This window comes from Macrobrachium nipponense, chromosome 36 (assembly GCF_015104395.2).
Source record: "Macrobrachium nipponense isolate FS-2020 chromosome 36, ASM1510439v2, whole genome shotgun sequence".
Taxonomy (NCBI): domain Eukaryota; kingdom Metazoa; phylum Arthropoda; class Malacostraca; order Decapoda; family Palaemonidae; genus Macrobrachium; species Macrobrachium nipponense.
The window spans coordinates 28,638,739-28,654,405 of NC_087220.1; the positions used below are offsets into that span (position 1 = coordinate 28,638,739).

General features: G+C 41.2%; 1 protein-coding gene across 1 annotated transcript in view; it reads left to right on the top strand.

Annotated features, from left to right (window-relative positions):
* The window catches only part of LOC135203539 (zinc finger protein 394-like), a 34,361-nt gene extending 31,360 nt beyond the window's left edge, over positions 1-3,001 (top strand). Inside the window, exon 5 of the mRNA XM_064233271.1 lies at positions 2,666-3,001. Coding sequence (XP_064089341.1) covers positions 2,666-2,959 — 294 coding nt within the window. The 3' untranslated portion in view covers positions 2,960-3,001. The remainder of the gene's footprint in view (positions 1-2,665) is intronic.
* The last annotated feature ends 12,666 nt before the right edge of the window (positions 3,002-15,667 follow it).

Sequence of the window (15,667 nt, forward strand, 5' to 3'; positions counted from 1 at the left end):
TGAATGAAAACAGCCTTCCGTTTACTTAGAAAATTTCAACAAGATATCTCTTATACTTGTTCGGTGCGGGTTTACCGCACGGTAACAGAATTCTGTACGAATCTACCGCGGCATAGCACTATAATAATGCTCTTCTGCTTATGCAAAGCGCAGCCTTATTTAGGGAAGGAAGCAGGCTGAGTGAGGAATGGATGAGTTTGCTGGGGACCATTTCCTCGCTGGAGAAGCTTGTTTTCCCTGAATAAACAGCAATTCAGACCTCTACAATTTTTCCTCACGGAGAAATTGGAATAACATCAAAGATCTAGTAATAATTCTAATTTTCTCTCAACGGCTTGAGGATCACCTCGGGTGATAGCGAGAGGGTGCCAGATATCCGAAACAGAGGAACAGATGTTCTGGCACATTGTCTGTAAGAATTGGAAGCCAAATTGGTCGGCTTTCCAGTTCCTCGAAGGGTGAGTTTGGATCGAGTGGTCCAAATCATCTCGGATAATTTCTCAGCTCTCTCATAGCTCAAGAAGAGAGAGTTGGTTATAGGCTTGGGCACGGAACGTAACGATCCTCAAGAGGTTCGTTAAACTAGTGCACGTCCGTGCGGGTCTTCTCGATCGAAGGCTACAACTACTGACGTCGATTAATCCTCACTTAGAAGTATGTCGAAAGTTGAGGAGAGACTGAGGGCGTCCTTTCGTTAAGTTTTTCTTACTATTGAAGACGAAGGAGCTTCCTCTTAAGTTGTTCCTTATTTATGATCCTAGAGGATTAGCATTAGTCGCCACATGTTGGCCTTTAATTTAGAGGTTGGATTCACAGAGGTCATGTAATTCATTGAGAATTGTCAAAGACCCTTCCCGAGAGAATCGGTGTAATCTAACATCGTCACTTAGTGAAGTATCTAATATCTCTCCTCTCTGAGTCTGAAGGCGTTCAGACTATCGAGAAGCGATAAGATCTTCAAGATTAATGGCAGTCTCTTGGCCAAGGCAAAGCAGTGCTGCCTATTTTCAGTGTTCAATCGGAGGGGGCCGTTTCTGGAGATAGTGAAGGGAAATGACTGTTCCTCCACCTCGACCTCTGTGAATTTCTTTATGGTTCTATCTTTCCGTCTGAAGTATGAGATAAGCTAGAAGTCCTAACTATTGTAGAATATGCAAATATGTTGTTGACGGCCTCTAGGCTCAGAGATTCGGTTCTGTCAAACAACAAAGCTTTACGATCTTTGAGGTCTGGGGAGATCTTGAAATTCTCTGGATCGCAGGTTCCGGCATGGAACTTAGACGTAGTCTGAGTTTCTGATGCCAAAAGCAATTTCGAACCTATCCTTTCTGCGAACTTAATACACGTGACCAGAAAGGCTAACATTCTAACCGCTCTAGCCACGGCAAAGAGGGTTAGTGAGGTTTTAGCTTTAAAGGACATAATGCGGTCTGTCCTCTAAGCCTTCCGTTCTTGATAAGAACGAAAACCTGTCTAACCCTTGACCCGAAGGCTTGGAGACCAAGGTATGGCACAAATTATTGGGCAAGGGCATTAGAGAGTCCTGTGCCCTGTCGGGTCTCTCAAGTTTTATCTTGATAAAACTATAGAAAGTCGAGGTCAACGGACAATCTGCAGTGTTCCGTAAAAGACCAAGACTGGTTCATGTCCAAGAACACCCTGGCATTATAGTCAAGGAGTTCTTTTAAGAAGTCTCATTCATTATGTTTGCATAAAGATTTGAGATTTTTTCTTAATATGAATGCTCAAGAGGTGAGGGCGCGGCCTCGGAAGCATTTCAGTAACATCCTGAGTGCCACGCTTTAGCGAAGCAACTCTGTGTTCGCTTCACACTCCCGACGGGATGTGAAGACGACATTTGAGATCTGTAAGTCGCTAGGACCATACATATCCGTAGATATATTATTGGGGCAGGAAGCAACACGAATCCTATCCTATAGAAAAGGGATAGGTGTGCTTTTGAACTTTGAAGGGTTGGTCGCTTGAGGCGCGTTCCCCTTTTCTTTAGCCTAGAAAGTTATGGAACTAACTTTGATAGGTTAGGTCAGGTGGTGGTTTTAGCTTCGTTGCCCTCAGAAGTATGGTCATATGGTCTAGTCACATTGTGGTCACGCCCCCGTTGACAGATCTAGAGCGCACCAGCATTACAGGTCTCTACCTCGCTGGCAACTCTAGTAACGCAGAAGCAGACTTTGGTGCAGTAATCACGAAGTCGGCTATGCTAAACAGGTGAGGAAACCAAGATGTATATCATCTACTTAATTTAGTTTCCCAAAAAATCCTATTCTGTCTCTTCCCACCATCGAAGGTGGGATTCAGCTATATATATATCTGTCAGGTAAGTTTCATGAACAAAATGTTATTGTTCAATACAATTAAGTTTGTTCATACTTACCTGGCAGATATATTAATTAAATTAAAGTGCCCACCCACCTCCCCTCAGGAGACAGTGGCACTGGATAAAATATGAATAGAAAATGGGAATAGTTCCTGATATCCGCCTCCCAGCGGCGGGAATGGGTATTACCACCTGGCCGCCCACTGCGTGTGCCGCGAATTTTTAAATTCTGTCGGACTTCAGAGAATACAGCTATATATATCTGCCAGGTAAGTATGAACAAACTTAATTGTATTATAACAATAACATATTGCTTTTACATTTTAGAAACAAGAAAAGTTATTGGAAGAAGACATTCCATATGGTGCTGCTGTACTGGAATTAACAGAAGATAAACTTTATGAAAATAAAGGAATGAGCGTACGCGTTTACAACATATCTGGGGAAGTAGAGGATCTTGCTCCTAGACAGGTACATCCAAAGGAACCCAAACTACATCAAACTACAAGACCTATATATCGGCCCAGACCGCTCACAGCACAGTCAGCTGGAGACGAATCTCAAGTTTTGGACATTCCTAGTGGCTATGGCTTACACGTAAGCAGAATATTGAGCCTTTAAAATACTCGCCGGATAAGCAAGTTGCTTTAATAGATAAGCTTAATAAAAACTATTCATGGCTTCATGTACGGAAGCCGAAAAATGATTTTTACAGAAACTTGAAACAGTTATTCGGCTCCCTGGGTTAAACTTTTAAACCTAGAAACTAAACTCTTGAGACAAATTTCTAATAAAAATGTACTGTTCCATTGATCCAAAATTTGAAGTCTTAGAGGGGTCAGCAAAAGTGCCTCTAAAGAGTTAGTTGATTGGTGCTGCAGATATGTCTGAGGAATTATTATGAACTTATCACACACACACACACACACACACACACACACACACACACACACACACACACACACACACACACACACACACACACACACACACACACACACACACACACACACACACAATGCTAGGTTTTGAATTCCCCTCCCATTCTTTTACTTTTTAATTCCTTTGGTCTTTCATTCTGTAAGAGGTAGATTTATTGATTCCTTTGTGGTTAAGCCTCACTCTTCTTCCTTCCCTTTCATTTTTCTTGTTTTTGAAAGGCCTGGACCAGATAAGGGCATTTGATTGCCTTTCACATTAGCTCTTCCACTTAGGTGTGTTGCTTCTTATGGTACCCATTACATACAAGTTCTTTAGTAGGTGAGGCACTTAATTAAAGTTGGAACAATTTTCATAAGGGATGTTTTTTGTTGGCGAGCCCTTTTATCCCTGAAAACATCTGGTTTTGTGTCTGTAACAACATTTGACAGTCCCAGCTGCCTGTGATAGTTCCTGAAAATATGTATCCCTGAAGATGACATGGATAGTGTTGGTCAGTTAAATCTTGGCGGGTTATTCAGTGGAGAACAAATGACTTGACAGTTTCATCATTGTGGGAATTAATTGGAAATTCTTTGTAAAGATTTTCGTCTATGGCATACCCAGTAGAAGCTGACTGACTCATTGTGTTGAAAGTATACTTTACTGGAGACTTCAGGTGTGATAAACTTTTCTTAAGTACATTATTGTTATGTGCTGTCTTTACATTGCAATGTCATTTTACTAAAGCAAATAATGTATATATTAATAGTAAATGAAAGACTTGTAACTTATTATCTTTTGTAACACAAGTATACTGTATTCTAGAGAGATGTTATTTTTCCATGTCCTGTGAATCCCACAGTATACATTATGTACCAATGAAGCTTTAAGAAGTAATTCCTTTTGTCTTTCCATGCTAGAGAGTCTTACTTTTTAGAGAATGTTGGGAATCTTCAATCTTCTTATACTTTTTCCAGTAAAGAAATACATAAAGAGAAACCCAAATAATGCGTTCTATAATGAATTTTTTATTACAAGAATTTTAATTTATGTCTAATGGTGTTTACAGTTTTCTCAGTATTTTGTGGATTAATTTTTAATCAGTCCTTTAATGTTTGAATTCTAGATACTGAATTATTATATTTTATAATCAATTCTAGTAATGAGAACACTTTTTCACCATAAGCCGATTACTCATAGCCCTGTTTCATAGTCCTTGAAATCCCTGACACTGGTGTCTTTTCTTTGACAAAAAAAGAAATAAGGTGGTATAAACAAGTAATTACTTAGCTAAGAGCTCCTGCTCAACAGCAGTTTCAATTTAGAAATTAGTGGTAGTGATTCTTTTGTTTTTAGGTAGGTGACAAGACCCCGCCCACTTCGGTGCAAGAGAGAGGAATAACTCGGCCAACAGCTAATTTGTTTCTACTGCTTGTTAGGTCCACATATGGTGCTGACTAAGCTGCTAGATTGTGGATTTTAGATTTCTTTGCCTTGGTGAAGTATTATTTGATACCCTTCATTATTATGTAATTATTCTGCCTTTCTAGAAAATTATCACGATTCGTGACTGTCTAGCTATTGAATTATGTCTGACACTAGCATTTGTACTTTTCAGTATTGTAGCAAAAGCTACATTACCCAGATGACTAAACTGACTTATGATTCCCATACTCTTTGCAAGAATTGCAGAGGGCAAATTTGTAGCATTAATCTGACTTGTGATGAATGTAGAGATAGGACTGAACAGAAGTGGAAGACTTTATCCTCCCAGTTGCCAAAACTTGATAGGGACGGTCAGAGGAAGGCGGATACTAAAGCCGGTAGTAAACTAGCATCTAGTCAGGCTTTAACTCTTGTTGCTGGTAGTAAGGATGTTACTATGTCTTCCCCTTTAATTAATCCTATCCTCCTGTATCAGTGCATTCTCCGAGACCACCTACTCTTTCTCCTTGCTCTCACACTTCTGAACCTGATCGCTTCATCAGCCTTGAAAGTAAGTTTGACCAGAAGTTGAATGTTGTAGTTAATACAGTGGCCCAGTTAGGGGCATCCATGTGAGTGCTTATGGTTAAATTTGAAAAAAATGAAAGTGCAAGTGTACTGAGGGTGGAGGAGGTAGCTGCTCATCCCACTAATTCTCCTAGGCAAAGGTCATTGCCATACTCCCTTATACCTTGGAGAAGGCATACTGGAGGCCCAAGGGAGGTCAGTGGGGTTGCCCCCCTCAGTCCAACCTGTTGTTTCCCAGTTTGAGACAGGAGACAGCCATTAGAAAGTTGTCTCAGAAGTAAGGCAGCTTTCTTGTAGCTTGGGAGACTCCTTTTCGAGCAAGAGCACCAGTGGCATTTCCCCGATGAGTTGCACCCCCATAGAGAAGGTATTCTTTCCGGGATCAGTCTTCTCAGCTGCCCAGCAAAAGGTGGAGGGAGCCTTCATTGAGCTCTCAATCATCTTGTAGCAAGCGGGATAGTCCCAAACATTTCCTTTTTCTTGAATGGCAGAGCAGGACGCCTAGGTGCTCTTCTTCACCTCAGAAACATCTTCTTGGTCTCACTCAAGGCACCCTGTTTTGGAGTCGCACTTACCGGTGCTGCCTTCACAAGCAACCCACTTTATTGCGGACTGAGCGACCTTGTTTCCTCCGAGCATCTTGAGGTGCCCAAAGTGTTCCTAAAGCACCCTATTGCCCTGGCACAATTAGGCACCCTATAGTGCTGACTGCCCTGATTTGGCGAGCACCCTGACGTTGACGTAGACTCTACATTGGGTCTGTTGCAGCGCCAACTGGGCAATATTCTGCTGCTTCTTCAGAAACCTGTTGCTCCTTCAGCACTGTCTACAGAGCCTTTATCTCCAGTTTCTTCAGGTGAAGAGGACTCAGATCAGACCAGGATACCTACACCTTATAATGCCTTGTGTAGATTCTTGTTGGATAACTTCTCAGATTTTTTCTCGCCTGCTTCCCAGGCTTAGTCTTTTATGAGGGAGCAGCCAGTGGACTCTTCAAGATTCCCAAGATGGTTCTTTTAAGAGCTTATTCAAGTCTTTTGAGGTATTGAGTTTTCTAGACTGGTGTATTGGAGCTCTGGTTAAGAAACCCATGATCCATCTCTGGAAGATTGCGCTGCTGTTTTAATTAATTTTCTCTCTTGCGCTGATAAGGCAGTAAGAGACAGTTCGCAAGAGTTGGCTGACCTTTATGCTATGGGAGTGCTCAAGTAAAGAGAACTTTGGGTTTCTTTCACTTCCAAAGGCATAACAGTCTCACAGAGGTCAGCTCTTCTGTTCTCCCCTTTCGACAAGCACCACTTATTCCCGCAAGACACTGTGAATGACATTGCTTCTCATTTACACAAGAAATTCACTCAAAACCTGTTAACCCAATCTACTAAGCATCAAAGGGATTTGCCCACCTTCTCTACGAAGTCATCTTCTGCACTTCAGCCTCAGCCCTTTTGCGGGTCCAGACAGAGGTCACAATTTTGGCCCAGGGGCACAGTTAGGTTCACCTCTAAAGCAATTAAAAAGCCCTCCATGAAGACAACTTCTCGCAAGTGAGAGCCACATCCTCCATGATCCAGTTGGGAGAAATGGAGCAAAAGAGGGGCAGATCAATAGATAGTGAGAGTGCTGAGGGACAGCTTACTCCGTCAACTTAGAGAGACATTCGGCCTGCGTAAAGGAAGAAGCCTCTCTCATCAGCAAGGGAGCCATAGAAACAGTCAAGAACATCAGATCAAAGGGCTTCTACAATGGCCTCTTTGTAGTACCAGAGGCATCAGGAGGATGAGACCCGTGCTAGATGTACATAAGTGGTTTGAATGTTTTCTTAGTGAAGACAAAGTTCAGCATGGAGGCTACACAATCCGTCCTCGCATCCATCTGTCAAGGAGACTGGATGGCCTTGCTGGACTGTAAGATGCATATTTCCACGTTCCCATCCACACACATTCAAGGAAATACCTCTTGTTCATACATCAAGATCAGGTGTTCCAGTTCAGAGTATACTATGTTTTGGCCTCTCCACTGCCCCACAAGTATTTACTTGGGTACTAGCTCTCCTCGCAGGTTGGCTACGTCTAGCAGGAGTCTAAGATCTCACTCTACCTGGATGACTGGTTTCTTCATTCTCCTACGGAGGAGAGATGCAAGGAGGACTTACAGAAGACTCTATGTTTAACAAAGGAACTAGGTCCACAACTAAGTGGATGAGCCTGCAAAGCACTCTAGCCTCTATAGAACAATTTGTGAGGCTCAGGAGACTAATTATGAGTACATTGCAGTTTTACCTCAGAGCTTCCTGGGATCAGAAAGTATATCAAGACCTTCACTTCTATTTTATTTCCCCAGAGATAAAGGAGGGCTTGCATTGGTGGAAGTCAGAAGGAAGCTGACAGAGGGGAAAATCACTGCTTCCTTTGAGCCCCTACCTAGACTTCTTTTCTGATGTGTCAGATCTAGGTTGGGGAGCACTTCTTGCAAATCAGGAAGTCTCCAGAAGGTGGTTACTGAAGGAGAAGCAGGTACACATCAAGTCTGCAACTGAACAGTAAAAGTCCATTCAGACAACGGGTCTAGGCGAATTTCCCGACTACAATTCACCGACAACAAATCATTGACATAAGAAATTAATCGAATACAATTTACCGACAATAAGGGGAAAAAAGTATTCTAATTTGAAATGAATATATTTGATCCTTTATTTAGCATACTTTTATCTTTGATATAGGAAATAGTTTTAATTCAGAATCGTTAAAATTCTTTACCCTCAGAACCATTAAAAATGACAAATTAGTTTGAACTAAACTTAAAACTTGTACATATAAGCAATAACCACGGGAAATTTTGGAGAATTTAGAAACATAAAATAGTATTGTTTTTAACAGTTATATACATACACCTTAACCCTCTTACGCCGACCTGGACGTATTTTACGTCGACATTTTTTGTCTCTCGGGTGCCGACTGGACGTATTTTACGTCGACATACAAAAGTTTTTTTTAAAATTCGCGGAAAAATACTTATAGGCCTACCAGCCTAAAACTTTTGAATCACGCGCCTTGGGGGATGTTGGGAGTTCACGGATCAAGGCCTTGTTTTGTTTTGAAGGAAGCGTGACCCAAGTGCGCATGCGCGATATCACCTTCTTCTCGCTCCAGCCAGCATCAGTGGCGCATCATCTGAGAGCGATCTTTCGTCAAAAGCGTGTTTTCTGGACTTGTGCGAGACTTTGAGCATTTGTGTTGCTACAGACATTCATAGATATGTCTCAACGACGTGTGAACCGCGAAAGGCGCGTTTTACCCGTCGGAAGGGATCGTAAGTAAGGAGAAGTTTTTTGGACCTGGATGCTGGCGACGGGGGCCAAGCACCCAGCATGACCCTGCGGCCTCAAGGCCGTTCTGTGCGGCCACTTGTGGCTGAAAGTGTTTCAGGAACACAGCATATGCCTTTGGTTACCCAGGTAGGAAGCATAGTGGGTGTCTTAGGGGCATTCGTAGGCATTTGGGAGGCCTCCAACCAAGGGACATTAGATGAATATCTATCGGATGCTTGATCGGGAACATGTCGCAAGTCCTCATTTTGATGGCGGATGGTCATCGAGTGATGAGGACATCAGTCCCGATGAAAGTCAGGATGAATATATGCCCCAAATGTCCGTTCGAGGCTCACATCCCGAAAGTGAGCTCGAATTCAGTGGGTTCAGTGCTTACGAGGGGGAATCTGAGGAGGGGGAGGATGGGGATACGGGGTCAAGTTTTATCGCAGAGGACGATACAGAAAGTGAAGGCCTAAGTGAGGGTGATGGGCCAACGGGGGAGGGTAGAGTGCAATATCGTGCCCGCACCCGTGCGCGCGCACGGGCACATAGAAGGTCGGCTCGTCGCGCCAGCCAAGGTCCAAGGTGAAGGCGGCGTCGTCGGAAAGTGACGAGGGGTGACGGAGGACCCCACCCCTCCTACATGCACCCCTTCACGGCAACCCCTGGGCTCACCGTACCAGTACCCCTGACTGTTTTGGGGTTCATCCAGCTTTTCCTGACGCGGGAATTGCTGGAATAACTGGTACACAAGACGGTGCACTACGCTCGGTACTGCCGGTATGAGCTGAGGACGACCTTGTTGTATTACTGGCGGGGTTGCAACCTCATTGACATGGCGCATTTTTTGGGGCTGCACATTTATTTTGGTATGACACCTGCTTCCGACGTCAGGCAATATTGGAGGAGGAATTATTTTTTATGTATGCCTAATGTGCCTGGCGTTATGTCCCGTGATAATTTCCTGGCGTTGGACAGGTACTTCAACGCCTTCAACCGAAGGGCCATACCCCGGAATAACAGTGATCGCCTCATTTTAGTGCACCCAGTGTTGGATTATATCCGTGATCGGTGTAGTAATCTCGTGATTCCTGGAAAAGAACCAAATGTCTTTGGATGAGGGGATGATGCCTTACAAAGGACGTCTTAGTATAAAAGTGTATAAACCCCAAGAAGCCGAAGAAATATGGTGTGAAATTCTTTCTTATTACCGAGGCCAACACTGGATACGTTGTGGACTTTTCAGGTGATTCCGGGGTCTTCTCCACGCTGCGTGACACTGTATTCAATCTTGTGGGACGTTTCCATAACCCGGGATATCACCTGTTTATGGATAATTATTATAACTCGGTATCCCTGGCCCAGGAACTGTATGAAGCTGGTTGTGCACGTCAGTGGTACCCTTCGGTTGGTGCGTGGGCCCCGAATGTCCTCAAGAGGTTCGCTAGTCATCCACAACACCTGGCAAGAGGAGAGACAGAGTGGCGGCGGAAGGGCGCTGTCTTCGTCATCTGTTGGAAGGGTGTCCGACTCGTCCCCATGATTATTCAACGAGTCATGAACCCATCCAAGAAGAGATCGTACAGCGGAAGAAGACACGTCGACAGGGCCGAGTTGTGTTGGAGAGTTTTGTATCAAGTGGCCTACCGTCATTGGGCACTACAACAGGCACATGGGAGGAGTTGATCTCTTTGATCAGCTCATCCAGTATTATCCCTTCGCCAGGAGAACCAGAAGGTGGACACAGAAGCTCCTCAAGTACATCCTTCAGTTGGCCCTCCTCCAAAATGCCTACATACTGTACTGTGGGGTACCGCGGTGACAATCTTCCGAGGTTGACCCACTTACAGTTCTAGAGGAAGCCGGAATTGCCCCTCATTCAACTTCGATCCCAATGAATGGGCCTTCCATAACTGACCCCCTGCCCCGAGCTGCAGATCTGCCCTAGCGGAAAGGGCAGATAGGAGGGCCAACTTTCGCTGCGACCTTTTTGCCGCCGCCCCCTGCTGGAACGACGCCCCTATGCTTGCCGCCGCCCCTCGCTGATGACGCCCCTCTTGCTGCCGCCGCCCCATCTCTTCGCTTTCACCGCTTCTCGTTGGGTAGTGGACCCTGTGTGTCGGCTGCAGCCAGAGGATCACATACTGGGCGAAGGCAGAAACGGTGCTGGGTGTGCCATATGAATGGCGAAGGAGAGACACCCAGTTCTTCTGTCGTCTCTGCAAAGTTGCTCTTTGCAGGATAGGGGAGTGTGACCGAAAATACCACACTAAGGTCATGTATTGGAGCGCGCCCCCTAAACCGACAGCGGAGGGCGCACGGGGAGGCCGCCGGGTCCATCAGCAGTAAGGGCGTGCGTCTCCTTCCTCCACCTGTACCTCGTCATGTCGAGTGGAAAAAAATGCAAGACTCTTCAATGGAGGAGGGAGAAAAACAAGAATAGAACGAAGAGTCAGGATTACGAGTGAGTATTCTGCATTTATTTTGATATTTATTTTTATATTTATTACAAACAATTTTTTATATGTCCGTATATGCATGATAAAATAATAATAAGACATTTCATTGTATGCGAAAAGAGAAGTGTCACCCTGCATTCCTTTTATTTATGTATTGGTACCAGAATCGAAGAATGTAATATATATATTTACGTATAAAAAAAATATATATATATATATATATATACGTATATATATATAATATATATATATATATATATATATATATATTATATATATATATATATATATATATATATATAAATATATATTATGAATATTGTTTTTTTGGGGGTAAGCAAATTACTTACAGTCTAGTAATATTCAATCATTTATCTTCACTTTAAAACGAAATTGCAAGTCTCTAGAACAATATCTCGATTTATGGTGAATATTTGAAAAAAAATATTTTTATTCCCTCCGCGCGCCGATTCTCGGCAGCGAATCTCCGAAATGCGTAGGTCACATTCTCCTAATATTTGTGCCTTTTCATTACGCTTATTTAGAGTTTTATATATGGAAATGTGCGCAAAAACATGCACAATATAACTAAAAAATATTGAAGGTTGTAGCATTTCTCTTTTTAATATTTGCATATAAAGTACGATAAGTACGAAAAAAACTACGATCGGTCAACATTGACTCAACCGCAAAGGAAATGGCCAAAAAACGCATTTGTAACATAAAATCTTACAGTCTAGTAATATTCAATCATTTATCTTCTTACAATTTAAAACAAATTGCAAGTCTCTAGAACAATATCTCGATTTATGGTGAATTTTTGAAAAAAAAAAAAAATTTTCCTCCGCGTGCCGATTCTCGGCCGAAAATCTCCGAAACGCGTAGGTCACATTCTCCTAATATTTGTGCCTTTTCATATTACGCTTTTTTTTAGAGTTTTATATATGGAAATGTGCGCAAAAACATGCACAATATAACAAAAAATATTGGAAGGTTGTAGCATTCTCATTTTTGAAAATATTTGCATATAAAGTACGATAAGTACGAAAAAAAACTACGATCGGTCAAATTTGACTCAACCGAAATGGTCAAAAAACGCATTTGTAACATAAAAATCTTACGTCTAGAAATATTCAATTATTTATCTTCACTTTAAAACAAATTGCAAGCTCTAGAACAATATCTCGATTTATGGGTGAATTTTTGGAAAATTATTTTTTTCCCTCCGCGCGCCGATTCTCGGCCGAAAATCTCCGAAACGCGTAGGTCACATTCTCCTAATATTTGTGCCTTTTCATATTACGCTTTTTTTTTTAGAGTTTTATATATGGAAATGTGCGCAAAAACATGCACAATATAACAAAAAAATATTGGAAGGTTGTAGCATTTTCTCATTTTTAAATATTTGCATATAAAGTACGATAAGTAACGAAAAAAACTACGATCGGTCAACTTTGACTCAACCGAAATGGTCGAAAAAAACGCAATTTTTAACATAAAAATCTTACAGTCTAGTAATATTCAATTATTTATCTTCACTTTAAAACAAATTGCAAGTCTCTAGAACAATATCTCGATTTATGGTGAACATTTGAAAAAAATATTTTTTTACCGTCCGCGCGCCGATTCTCGGCAGCGAATCTCCGAAACGCGTAGGGTCACATTCTCCTAATACTTGTGCCTTTTCATATTACGCTTTTTTTTGTAGAGTTTTATATATGAAATTGTGAGCAAAATCATGCACAATATAACAAATTATATTGGAAGGTTGTAGCATTTCTCATTTTTGAAATATTTGCATATAAAGTACAATAAATAGGAAAAAAACTACGATCGGTCAACTTTTACTCAAACGAAATGGTCGAAAAACGCATTTGTAAACATATAAATATTACAGTCTAGTAATATTCAATTATTTATCTTCACTTTAAAACAAATTGCAAGTCTCTAGAACAATATCTCGATTTATGGTGAATATTTGGAAACAATATTTTTACTCCGTCCGCGCGCCGATTCTCGGCCGAAAATCTCCGAAACGCGTAGGTCACATTCTCCTAATATTTGTGCCTTTTCATATTACGCTTTTTTTAGAGTTTTATATATGAAAATGTGTGCAAAAACATGCACAATATAACAAAAAATATTGGAAGGTTGTAGCATTTCTCATTATTTTTATATTTGCATATAAAAAAAATTTTTATAAAAAAATTCGACATTTGGTCAACTTTAACTCGTCCGAAATGGTCGAAAAACTGCATTTGTAAGCTAAAAACTCTTACAGTATCGTAATATTCCATCATTTACCTTCATTTTGAAACAAATTGCAAGTCTCTATAACAATATTTCGATTTATGGCTGAATTTAAAAAAAAATTATTTTTTACGTCCGCGCGCTACGAATTCATGCATTTCAACTTTTGTGATAATATTTTCTCTGTTTGTTGCTTTTATCGTTTTACAATGTTATATACCAAAATGATCGCAATTTAGTGCACATTGCAACGAAAAAAAAGTAACTTGTTACCTCTAACCGTTTTGCGCACAGCGCGATTTGAATACAAATTATATATGAAAATTTCGTTTTTGCACTATCATATATCGCATTATTTATATATGATAATGATAATTTTTTTCATTTCTGATGGTTGCATACTAAACTTCAAGCAATGACAAAAAAAGGAGCCAAAAATGAACTCTTAATCTTGAAAACTAAGCGCGCTGTGATTTTTTGAAAAAAATATTTTTTCCGCTTCCGCGCTCACTCTCAAACCCCTCCGGCATACGGGAGTCATTTTTTTTATTTACCGCTCCGGCGTAAGAGGGTTATGTAACTGGCCACAAACAACATAAATGAGTAGCTTAAATAACAATACCAAATGAGGTAGTTACAGATAATTCTTTGATATTTGTAAAAGTAATGAGGTAGTAATAATAAACAAAAAACAGAAACTTTTCTTCTTCTTTCCCACCGTTATCCCTACATTAAGGGGTCGGCTGCCTGATGCGCCTTCTCCACTGCCTTCTATCAAAGGCACAAAACTCTTCACTCCATATCTTCCTTCACTTTATCTCGCCATCTCATTCTCTGTCTCCCTCTCGATCTTCTTTGTCTAACAGGTTCCTCCCAAACCCTCTTCACTCTCCTCGTCATCCATCCTCAACACATGCCCATACCATCTCAATCGTGACTCTCTTACCACCTCTGTAATCTTTCTTCTTATTTCATTATTTTCCAGTCTTTCAAGCAGCAATATTCCCATAATCCACCTCAGCATTCTCATCTCTGTTCTCTCAAGCTTTACTTCCTCTTTTCTTCTTAGAGCCCATGTTTCTGCACCATACATTAACACTGGTCTTATCATTGTGTTGTATATCTTGACTTTTAGCTTGACTGGCATTTTCTTATCACACTACCTCCTAGCTACCTCTCTCCACTTCCCCCATGCAGCTTTTATCCTACTGTCAACTTCAGCCTGCATATCCTCCCTCTTGGCTTAAAGCAGATCCTAAGTATTTAAAATTTTTTCTGCCTGTTTTGTTTTTTATTATCAAGCCTCTCCTTTCTTGTATTATTATTGTCTCTATCTTCCCTACTGCTCAACAAAAATCTCTGTTTTATTCCACATTAAGTTACTTTAAGCCACCCCTCTCTAAAGACTCTGCCACTCTCCAACCCTTGTCTGGAGGTCCTCCTCATTTTCAGCAGTAATCACCAGATCATTGGCGTACAACAACGCTCACAGTCTTCATTCCTGATCTCTTCCCTTAACACATCCATGACCAATACAAACAAAAATGAGCTTAATGCTGACCCCTGGTGTAATCCAACACTAACTTCAAAGTTTTTTGTTTTCCGGAACTGCTGTTATCACTTTTGTGCTCGTTCTTTTATATATCATCTTGACCAGCTTAACCAACTTTTCTGGTACTTTCCTTTTCCTTAAACACCAAAACATCACTTCTCTTGGGATTTTATGGTATGCTTTCTCTAGGTGTATGATTGCACAATAGAGCTCCTGGTTTTCCTCTAGCCTTTTTTCCTGTAGCTGTCTTACTATGAAGATGGCATCCACCATCCCTCTCCCTGTCATGAATCCTTACTGCTGTTACCCAATCTTTACAATCTCTCTTAATCTCTCATCCAGTATTCTCTTTAAAACTTTCAATCCATGCTCTGTTAGTTTAATTTCCCTGTAGTTACCACAATCCATGACATCTCCCTTCTGCATGTATATATACTATATATGTATATATATATATATATATATATATATATATTATATATATATATATATATATATATATATATATATAATATATACAGTAGTACCTCGAGATATGAAAGGCTCTACTTACGAAAAACTCGAGATACGAAAGCCAATGCGAAAAATTTTACTGCTCTACATACAAAAAGTTTTCAAGATACGGAAAGGTTGTTGCTGTAAAAGTCCCGAGATTCGCCCCGGTTTTTTACCACCGAGAACAATTTTAAAACTCCCGCGCCCCGCCAAACTGAGTAAACTCGCCACCACCATCCTCCCGCTCTCCCATTGGTTCCTGATGCTAGTCACCCCATAAGGGTCCTGCTCTCCTATTGGTCAGATCTACCCCTTGGTGCTTTAAGTAT